This window comes from Pseudonaja textilis, chromosome Z, assembly GCF_049901715.1.
Source record: "Pseudonaja textilis isolate UNSWEBS1 chromosome Z, rPseTex1.2, whole genome shotgun sequence".
NCBI lineage: Eukaryota > Metazoa > Chordata > Lepidosauria > Squamata > Elapidae > Pseudonaja > Pseudonaja textilis.
The window spans coordinates 105,198,201-105,210,114 of NC_142008.1; the positions used below are offsets into that span (position 1 = coordinate 105,198,201).

The following is an 11,914-nucleotide window of genomic DNA, read 5'->3' on the forward strand; positions in this document are numbered from 1 at the left end:
ACATTTCATTTTATAAATTACATCTTATAAACAGGAATACAATATTAATCAAGAGAAATGATTTAAGTTCTCTTCAAATAAAGCTAACTCTAAATCACTTCTGTTTCAGCCTGTTTTTGAAAATTCTGGAAGATTCAAAGTGCATTAATGCATATTAATAGAGTCAAAATTGTTCTAATAACTAAAACCCTGATTATTGTTCTGGAGATGACTTAATTAAAAGCATTTACAGAAACTATTTACATCTTATCTAAACATAGCCACAAACATACAAATAAAATATTTACTGTTTTATATTATGCAATGTAGATATATATATATATATTTATTTCTCCAATCTGGGATAATCATGTCTGGAGAGGTGAGAAAGATATATACCCTATATTTCATCACTCACATGAAGATAATAAATATATTCATTTTTAAATAATTCATTAAAACATATCTTGCTGGAAGAATTTTCTGTCAATTAATTTTCTGAGAGCTTGCTTAACATCAGTGTTTCTCAGAGAGTATATAAGGGGATTGAGTACTGGAGTGACAACAGAATAAATAATAGCAATCACCTTGTCTTCCTCTAAAGAGTACATTGAAGCAGGACGGAGGAATGTATAGATAATGGTGGAGTAGTAAAAGCTAACAACCAAGAGATGGGACGAGCATGTGGAGAAGGCCTTCTTCTTTCCTTCTGTGGAACGGATTCTGAAGATGCTCCTCAGTATAAACCAATACGATAAGAAGGTCAGGGTACAGCTGCCTATAGCAATAACAATGGAAGCTGCAAAAACCATGATTTCATTCAGGCTTGTGTCTGAACAAGAGATCTTGAACATTGGTGGTAGATAACAGAAGAAGTGATTGATGATGTTGGAATCACAGAAGGAAAGTCTTAATACAAGTCCTGTCTGAATTGAGGAATTTATTATACCTATCAGCCATAGCCCAGACATTGTCCCAAAGCAAACCTCCTTCCTCATGATTACTGTATATTGCAGAGGTTGGCAAATAGCAGCATAGCGATCAAAAGCCATAAATGCAAGAAGCAGGAGCTCTGTTCCTAAAGTCAAAGTAAAGAGAAATACCTGTGCAATGCAGCCAGGAAATACAATAGTCTTTCTCTGGGTTAAAAGAATTTGCAGTAATTTGGGAACTATTATAGAAATTGAACTTACATTTATAATAGACAAATTGATTAACAAAAAGTACATGGGTGTGTGAAGTTTCCTGCAGACACTGATGGCAAGGATGATTAGAAAGTTTCCTACCAAAGCCACTCCATAGATGAGAAGAAAAGTCCAAAAGATGACCATTTGCTTTTCAACAGAACTTGAAAAACCTATCAAGATGAATTTTGTAACAGTGGAAGAGTTCTCCATGTTCAAATTTGTGATGCAAGGGAATGAAGCACATCACTTTGTGTAGAGATGCTCTTTCTTGGCATGTAGACTGTTTTTCATTCTATTAATAAAGAATTCTGTTCTATAAATAAATATCCCTAATATATATATTCAAAATATATAAGGATAATGGAAAAAATCCATAGAGAAGCTTTCCAAAGCAATTAAATCTTACAAAATAGTTGAAACGTTTTTTTTTTTTTGTAAACCAGGCTTCCAAATGCTCCTAATTAGTCAAAGTAGTTAAATTTCTGGGGAGGGGAGGAAGTTGTAGGAAACAAGCAGTAGTGTTGAAATCATGTCCACACTTGGTTCACCTTAAATAGGCTTTTAGAGGGCTTGCAGATGTCCAAATTAGAGCATTACAGACACATAAATGGAATCTTATAAAATTTAAAAACTGTTATAATACTATTCAACCAGTTTTCATATAAGCTGCAACAAGTTTATTTTTATTCTCTCTGAATATGTAATCTGCATGTCAAACTACTTTTATACTGCCCCACAGTTCCCTAGTGATGTTCTTTGGAGATTGGTTGTTTTAATTAGAGAAAAGAACTTTTAGAAATCTGTAGATTTTCAGTATTGCATACACCTGCATATCTACAGAGACTTCTTTTGTCTTTAAAATTTCTCCAACACTGATTACAAGGGTTATAACTGTGTCAATATTTATTTGGATTGATTGATTGATTAAAGTTATATGCTGCTTTTTCTTATCTCTCAGGTGATTCTGGGCAGCTCACAATAGTATTAAAATGTAGCTATTAAAATCTTAATTTAAGAATTACAACAATTAAACAAATAAAGTTTAAAAAGATGGGCAATGACAGTACAGGAGTGGGTTCCACAAATCCCATGGTGAGAAATAGTGCCTCAGATAACCTGGTGCCATATCACAAAGGGCATTGGGTGATACCCAATATTTTGAACTGGACCCAGAAGCAACTGGAAACCAATTCAGCTCATGTAACAGCAGTGTTATATGTGCCATCCTAGAGCCTGTACTATATGTACAGTTTAATGACTCTTTCAAATTCAAACAAGAATGCATTATAATGGTCTTCTGTAGTATTACAGGTAGAGAACAGAATGTGCCAATCAAGAGATGATAGGTCGGCATCTATGAGATCATAGTTGGCTTTTTTGAATTTGTATTTTGGGGATCCATCATTACGGTCCTCTTTGTGAGGGTGTAAATTGAGTCAAGAGTTAATCATATTGTGGTCATAGTTTGAAAAGAGTTCTTGTATTTGTAGGCCATATATTGAGGGTGAGCAGTTGTTGAGTCTAGTGTTGATCGTTACTAATTGATCCAGTCCCAGTGTAGTAACATCATTGTACAGGGTTGCATGTATGGGTTTGGATGTACATTCATTTAGGGTTCAATCTACAAATTTAGATAAACTTATAGTTAAGCTTATAAATTTATAACTTAGAAGAAAGACCAAATAAAGCAGTAGCAAAAAAAAAAAAAAAATGTCAAGGCAAACTTTTACACAGCCAGCAGAAAAAATATATACAAAGTCAGAATTAAGAAGGCATCAAGAAATAGCAAATGCTACCTCAGCAAAGAAGTTGAAGAAATAGTGGCCCACTTCGCTAGCTGCTGCAAGAAGATCACACACACTAATTACAGACAAGGGCATAGAGCAAGAAATACTATGCCTGCAAGCAAGATCTGTTAGGGCCACAAAATGAGAAAGTAATAAACAATGAAGAAGTCAAAGTGCTCTGGCACTTATAATCCAAAAACCTGCAAATAACACCCAGATTTAACCATTTTAATAATAAAGACCAAAAAAAGGTCTGGATAGTGGGCATTGCAGCAGTTTAAAACAGCAGAACAGAAGAGAAAACTGGAGAACTGGAGAACTGGAGAAAATCACAACATCCAAAGCCTTGCAAACAGGAATAAAATGACTATGGTGAAAGAAAGCATGAATGGTATGAATAGAAATAGGTGCCCTGGGTGTACTCCCAAAATTATTGAAGCACTATTGAAAACTATTTGCATTAACAAAACCACCATCAATTAATTGCAAAATACAGTGTTATTCTGAACAATTTATATTTATATTCTGTGGCAATGTTTTTAATATATGTAATCTGCTTATCATAATTCCTTGGGAAAGATAGTTGGAAAAAAAAGCCAAATACAGTCTAAACATCTCTGCAATAAATCATAATAAAATATGTGTATTGTAGAAAAAAAAATAAACCTTTGGGCAAATGGTGTCCAAAGATGAATGTTAAAATATAAATACATTATTTATTATAATGCCAATAAATAATTTAAAGAACTCCATGATCAATTCAGAGATAGCTTCCAGCAATTCAGAGAAGGAGATTTCTATGCAGCAAGGAGGTTGATGCAGTATCAAAAATCCCAGTTCCAAAAGCCCACCTTTAGAATCAGGGATTCACAGCCAACAATTTGTGAAACAGGATTCTGAAGGTCAACAAAGACTCTTAAATGACAAATCTTATTCTCCTTCCCTGCTCTGTGGTCTCAGTTGGTGGCATGCCTGAGATCCCACGGGTCACATTTCAGAAAAGGGACTTCATCCTCTCCAGACCCAATCAGATCTGTAATTCTATAGAACTTGTATACTGTAATTTACAAGGCTTCTTGCATTGAGTAGCTTGCATTTAAGGCCAGTTGTGGTTGGAATAGAGGTAGTTAGGGGCGTGCGTGCCTAGTTTTGAGTGATATTAGATTGGATGGGGTGGGATTGGATGTGGAGTTGTGGGTTATGTGACTTTCTTTTGATGCAATCAGCTTGGTAGTCAATGTATAGGTCCTTTTCTCCATTGTCTAGACAGTTTTTGAGTTCTGAGCAGAGTTCACAGGAGTGGTTTCATTGCAGTATGGATAAGTCTGGTCTTGAGCGAAGTTTTTTGTGGTTGGGATTGGTTTTTGCAATGGCATTTATTGTATGAATGAATATGCATTTGATGGACTCATTTTTGTGTATAACTCTACAAAATCTTGGGGCCACAAAGCTGTCATTGTATTTGTACCCAGGGCCATCTCTGGTTATTTCAATGATATCTTCAGGAGAGATGTTTGTTGTATTTGAGTTGCTTATGATATCATGAACTTTGGTGATGTCATCTGATTCGTTGGTGTCTTTGAGACCAAATAAGATGGCATTTAGATGTTTTTATTCACGTTCCATGATGTCTTTGATAAGTAAGGGGATATTATTTGTGTAATTATTTGATGGGATAGTAATTGTTTGTGGCTGTGGTTTGGTGGTTATTTTTGGTTGTAGTTGTGATTGTAGTTGAGGTAGTGGTTATGGTTGTTGTGGGATTTGATTTTGAGCTGATAGGTTCTCACTTATCTGTGCTGCATTTTTTTCAAGGGAGATTAGGCTTGCTTGTATAGTTGTTTCAAAATGTGTTGCTAAGTGTTCTTCTATTGAGTGAATGAGTGATTCTATGCTTTCAACTCTGTCAGGTAGGGTACTCAGTTTGTTTAACTTAGGAGAACATGATGGACATAGATAAGAGAATGTATCTGAATTTTTAACCATATCAGCTAGGCTTTTGTTTGCGTTTAAGCAGGCAGGGTGGGCTTCATTGTCACATAAGCGGCATTTGATGTAAATTTCGCTTTCATTGATGGTTTCAAGACATCTGAAACATGTCTGGGAGGTCATTGGTAGAGATATTTTTCTTTTGTTTTGGTTTGGAGTTTTTGGCTGGCATGTTCGATGGCAATAGTACAGTAATCAATTACAATAGCTAGTTAATGTGATAGATAGACAGTTACTTAATGAATGTCAGTAATTAATAAATGTTAATTGATACGTTAGAGAACAAATCAAAAGTAAGGTTACTTATTACTAAAAAATCAATCATTCAATCAATCGATTATTCAAATCACTCTAATCAAATAATTTTGCTAAGCAACAAACACCTTAATTAATTGTAGTAATTACTAAACACTGGTCAATTAAATTCACTAAATCACTGATTTTACTAATCAGATATTCAGTAATCACACTATATGCATTAAACACTCAATCACACTAATCAATAAAAACAATAAATTAATTAATCATTTGATAAAAATTAATTATTTTAAAGAAATTGATTTGGAGAAATCATTATCTAATCTTTGATATAGGTCTTAAGGTAGAAAGTTATAAGTTTTGAGATGTTGAAAGTAATGAAGTAGTATTGAGAGTCAGCAAATAAAGAGTTATTGCTTTGCTTAGCTGTTGCTGATACTTGAGAAAAGGTTTATAACCTCTAATAAACTGGCAGGAGGCCTCTTTTCCTGGGATGGAAAACAGCAGTTTCTTTGTGTCAAACAAGATTGCCTCTTTCCTCTTGAAAACAATCAGTGAGCAAGGGTTTACACTCTCTTTCTTGTTTTGTAGATTGAGTTTTTGAGATAGTAAAGATGCAAAAATGCTGAAGGGGGGATCTCTGGCCCCTTCTCTTTGAATTAAAAAGAAAGTTTGTGGCTCAGAGAGAGAAAATAATTCAGGGAAAGGATTCAGGCAATCTGATTACTTCTAACCTTGCTTTGATTTATTGCTGCTGTTATCCAATCTGCTGGGGACACTCGTTGTAAAAACTGTAGGTTTTGAACAAGCTGAAATAAGAGCAATACATGCAGCTGAAAAGACAGGTTATCATAGGCCATTCTAATCACAATTATATTATTGACCAATCCAGCATTAAGCAGCAGCAGCTGAAAATCAGAGCCTCTGCGATCTCTGATTATCTCTATCCACCCACCAGATCAGGCAGGGTGGGTGTTCTCCATGTCTCTTCTGTGAAACTATGTAACCTCATGGGACTTTGGAGATATGGCTTTTCATTTCAGCTCTTGATCTTGAAACAGCTGCCCCATGAGAGTTAGACAAGCCTTCTCCTACTGTTAGTTTGGGGTGTTGCTGTAGTCTGGCTTGTGTATTTCCGATATTCTAAAAGGAAAGACTGAATATTTGAAAAGGAGAAATATCTAATATCGGAGGTTTAGGCTTATTTTTGTGCCCAAAGATATCACCACTTAAATATTAAATTTTAATTATAATTTCTGTGATATTTCTTGACATTAAGAAAGGAAGTATTGCTTGTTCATTTCCTCATTTTAAAAATTAAAAATAATTTTAAATAACATAAAATTATGTTCATTTCTTTTCCCAGATGACCCATTTTTAGGGTATAAACTCCAAAATATAATTTAAGACTAAGTATGGCCCTGAAATCCAAAACATTCCTACTATATCCTATCAGGTTGAAACCCAAGTGTTGTTGTTAGTTGAGAAGTCATGTCTGACCCCATTGACAATGTTCCTCCAAGCCTTCCTGTCTTCTACCATCCCCATTTAAACTCACGCCTACTACTTCAGTGACTATCCAGCAACCTCATTCTCTGTCATGTCCTTCTTTTGCCCTCAATTGATTCCAGCATTTGACTCTTCTCCAGTGAGTCCTACCTTTTCATTAGGTGGCCAAAGTATTTGAGTTTAATCTTCAGGATCTGACTTTCTAAAAAGGATTCAGGGTTGATCTCCTCTAGGACTGACTGGTTTGATCGCCTTGCAATCTAAGAAACTCACAGGAGTCTTCTCCAGCACCATAGTTCAAAGGCCTCAATTCTTTGATGCTCAGCCTTTCTTATGGTCCAACTTTCACAGCCAAACATTGCAACAGGGAAAACCATAGCCTTGACTAAACACCCCTTTTTTTGGCAGGGTGATGTCTTTGCTTTTTAGTATGCTGTCTATATTTGCCATAGCTTTCCTCCCCAGAAGCAAGTGTCTTTTAATTTATGGCTGTAGTCCCCATTTGTGGTGATCTTGGAGCCCAAGAAAATAAAATCTGTCACTACCTCCATCTCTTTCCCATCTATTTGCCAGGAATTGAGAGGGTCAGATGCCATAATCTTAGTTTTCTTAATGTTGAGTTTCAAGCCAACTTTTGTACTCTCCTTCTTCACTTGCATCAAGAGTCTCTTTAGTTCTTCTTCACTTTCTGCTATTAGAATGGTATCATCTGCATATCTGAGGTTGTTGATATTTCTTCTGGTAATCTTAATTCCAACTTTTGATTCATCTAGCCCTGCCTTTCTCATTATGCATTATGCATATAAGTTAAATAGGCAGAGCAACAGTATACAGCATAGCCAGACTCGTTTCCAATTTTGCTTCTTGACCTATAAGTTTCTATAAGTTTCTCAAGAGGCAAATAAGATGTTCTGGTATTCCCATCACTTTAAGAACTTGCCCTAATTTGTTGTGATCCACACAATCAAAGGCTTTAGCATAGTCAATAAAGCAAAAGTAGATGTTTTTCTGGATCTCCCTAACTTTCTCCATGATCCAGTGTATGTTGGCAATTTGATCTCTAGTTCCTCTGCCTCTTTGAAATCCTACCTGGTAGCTGGAGCGTAGCTTGTAGGATTTTGAGCATAACTTTACTAGCATATGAAATGAGTGCAATGGTGTGGTAGTTTGAACAAACCAAAGTAATAGGTACAAATTACATTCATTCAATACAGAATCAGTTTATAGCATATTGTATTCATGTGATGAACAATAAATTCAGGATACACTTTGAAAATGTATCATTTGCTTCTCTACATTGTCTGATACTATATTAAAACTCTGATTAATTAATACATCAAAAATTGAGTACTATTGAGACTTCCAGTTTGAGTTCCTTCACCGAAAGACCAAAACCACGATCGTGCGTGGTTTTGATCCGTGCTCACCGCTGGAGCACCCCAGCTGGTTTTGGGGCTAAGCCACCCCATAGAGGTGGTGAAGAGAGGGGAGACTGCCAGCAGGGTTGAGGAGAGCCGCATCTCTCCTCCTCGGCTGGCCATTACTCCCTTTCCCGAAGGCGGTTGCAGCGATGGTCAGAAATGGCCACAGAACAACTTGACTGGAAAAGAATGTGTAGGAGGAAGATAAGAAGACAAAGTTTGGGTTGACTGGGTTAAAGCAACAATGTAAGGTACCCTGGAATTTAAACTATAAAAAAATAATATTGTTCCCAAAGAAGATTTTGAAGCGGCGAAGGAGAGAGAGAAGGTAAAGGATTTGTTTTTTTTCTTCCCTTCCCTATACTGACAGCTAAGAGACTTAAACAAGAAATTGAAAAAGAATCCACTTTGACATCAATAGGCATTTAAGCTGAAAATAAAATGTCAAAGGGATAATAAAGATTTCTGGATACTTAAAAGCTTTTAAAAGCAGGAAAGGAGAGAAAAAGAATAAAAGGGCAGGATGTGAAAAAATGGAGGAGACTGCCTGGAACTAAAGGGAATGTACAGTGAGACCTCAACAAGATTCCTAAAAGATACATTTTAACTGAAACTTGGCAACAAAATAATAGAACCCCAGGAAGAGAAAGTAGAAAAAAGAAGCAAGAAGACACAGCTTTGGATTATTTGGATTACTTGGTGATCTTTGGATTTTTGGTTATTGCATTTAAATGACTAAAATCAATCGGGTGGTTGTTTAAACGTGTTTAAAATGGCACCACTTTTAGAAGAACTGAAAATGGAACTTTAAAAGTACAAAGAAGATGCACAAGAAGGGAGAGGTTCTTTTGGCTTCATATTTCAACTCTTAGAAATTGAGATCTGGAACTATGAGAAACAACAAGAAATGCTTGCAGAACAAGAAGACTGGGACAAAGAAGAAGCCATCCTTAATGATCAAGTAATTTTATGTGGGGAGAAAAGGAAAGCGGGGAAAGAGAATTAAAATTTTAAGATTTGAAAAAACAACCAAAAAAGAATAGTTTGAAAAATAAATATAATATTATAAAGCAACAGAAGGGGGATTACAGAAGACAGAATTAGAAGTAGTGAGACAAGGGGGAAAGGGGAGGGAGAAGAAGAGGGGGAAGAAGGAAAGGAAAAGAAATTATAAAGGACAGAAACAAGATATAGAAAAACAGGGAAAGGTATAAGAATTGAAAATATAAGCCTGTTTATAGATAATGGGTGAAAACTTAATTGTAAAAGAAATTCTGCAAAGGTGCATAAGATAGTATTGTTATATTACAAATAGAAATAATTTTAGAAAATATGATTAAAATGATGGATAAAATATTTATCGCAATCTAGTGGAATGTTTGTTAATAAATAAATGAAATAAAGTGAATGAGAGAATTAAATTAGGAAAGGATGGAAACATTTTAATTATTATTAATGATTTATAAAATATAAGTGAAGAAAAATATGGGGGAAAAAAAGAATCAATTATGGAAAGTTTATAAGTGTTCCAAAGGAAGTATGATATTTAATTGAAAAGAAATGCTAAAGATGTTAAGATTTTAATATATATTAATGATAGAATTGAATTGGAATGGAATGAGTGCTTTATTTATATATATACATATATACTTGTTTTCTTAACAAACAAAGCTGAATACCATACATATATACATATACACATATACACATATACACATATACACATATACACATATACACATATACACATATATACATATATACATATATACATATATACATATATACATACACACACACACATATATATTCTTAAGTTTTTGCGGGTACTTACATGTATGGCATTCAGCTTTGTTCGGGTATCTTCCAAGACAGAGAACAAGAAAACGACAAAGCCCTCCTCCCATATATAAAAGGCACTACAGACAAAATCAGCAAGATCCTCCAAAAACACAACATTAAAACAGCATTCTGCACAAACAGAAAAATATCCACCATCCTAAGAAACCCCAAAGACAAAATCGAATTAGAAAACCAAGGAGTATACGAAATCCCCTGCACTGCCTGCCCCACCACATACATTGGACAAACTAACAGAAGAATAAGTGCACGCATCGAAGAACATAAGAACTCAATCAAAAAAGAAGAAACGACCTCTTCCCTGGTCCAACACCTCAAAGCCACAGGACATGAGATTGACTTTAAAAATATCAGAACTATCGCCAAAACCGAACACTTCAACAGCAGAATAATCAGAAAAGCCATAGAGATAGAAAAACGCCCACACAGCATGAATAAACGAGATGACACCTCCCGCCTTCCAGCCATTTGGAAACCCGCCCTCATGAACAGACGAGTACCTAACATGAAGAATGACACCAGTCCCACACCCATGAGAGCCACACAAGATGCCACCACCACACTTCCATGTAGAAAACAGACTCACACCCACTCAGAAGATGAGACATGACCATGGACCAGAGGCCGCACTGCAGCTGCATCACTACCCACTTCAAACCCCTCCGAGCCATACATGAAGCAAACCGACACCCACTATGAAGATGCAGCATGACCACGAACTCGAAGCCAAACAGCAAGATCACAGCTCACCAACTCAAATACCCCAGCAACTAAGACTAACCTGAGCACAACCAAGCCCCCACCTGAGCAGAACATGCCTCCAGCCAATCAGAACACGGCCAGCCCCCAACCAATCAGAACACAGCCAAACCCCCTACCAATGAGAACACACCCCCACCCAATCAGAACACAGCCAAGCCCCCACCCAATCAAGTCACACCCCCACTAGCAGTTAAAAGGAGGAAGCAGCTGCAATCTCCATTACTCTGAGAAGCACAGAGCTGGAGACAGAAGCCTGAAGATGATGAATGAGACTTCATCGAAACGTTGCCTAGATACTTCAAATCTTACGCGGGAGAAAACCCGAACAACCAAAGATCTACTATATAAATACCCGCGAGAACCTCAGAAAAGAAAATATATATATATATATTCATATATATATGAATATAGTGTGTATTTTAAGAATGTACCAAGAAGAATTTGATTGGAAGTTATGTATTATATTGATTATTAAAATTTTAAAGGTATACATTGAAGCCTAAATAAGAGTTGAATGGATAAAATTAAAAGGATAAAATTAAAAGATATAAATGTGTCATACTCCAATTAGTAACTACAGGGGAAAAATTGTTTAATGAGAAACGATAATATGAAATTGAAACAGGACAGACAAAAGTATAAATGTAATGATTTGAATTGAGATGAGATAATCAAAATAAAGTTGAGAGAATTAAGAGGGGAAAAACTATGTAAAAAATATAAAACAGTAATAAGATATGGAATAGAACACAAAAATGAGCATGAAATTAAGTTTGTGTCTGTATGAAGAAGTGATAACCCGGGACCATGCTATTTTCAAAAAAAGATGTTTTATTTGTATTATGTTTTTTTTTGTGAAAACCCAAATAAATTTTTCAAAAAAATAAAGAGAGCTTCAGAGAGCTACATTATATAGATTAATAATTATATAATTAAAAGATATTTGTTAACATTTAAAGATCTTTATTAGGTCTAATTATTTCTTCAAATATATCCAAATAATAGAGACAAAAATTGAGAGAGAGAAATAGAAATAGAAATAGAAATAGAAATATAGATATGTGCATTTTATATTGTGTAACAGACTCCAAGCACAAAATATAGCATGAAATGGTAATGAAATATGGTTTTCAGAACTGCAGAAGCATTTTACTGATGAAAT

The 11,914-nt window shown here is 35.3% G+C and overlaps 1 protein-coding gene across 1 annotated transcript; it reads right to left on the reverse strand.

Annotated features, from left to right (window-relative positions):
• Positions 1-434: 434 nt before the first annotated feature.
• On the reverse strand, positions 435-1,376 carry LOC113451062 (olfactory receptor 13G1-like). Its single transcript, XM_026722429.2, has one exon. The coding sequence runs from the start codon at positions 1,374-1,376 to the stop codon at positions 435-437; it is 942 nt and encodes a 313-aa protein (XP_026578214.2).
• Positions 1,377-11,914: the final 10,538 nt, after the last annotated feature.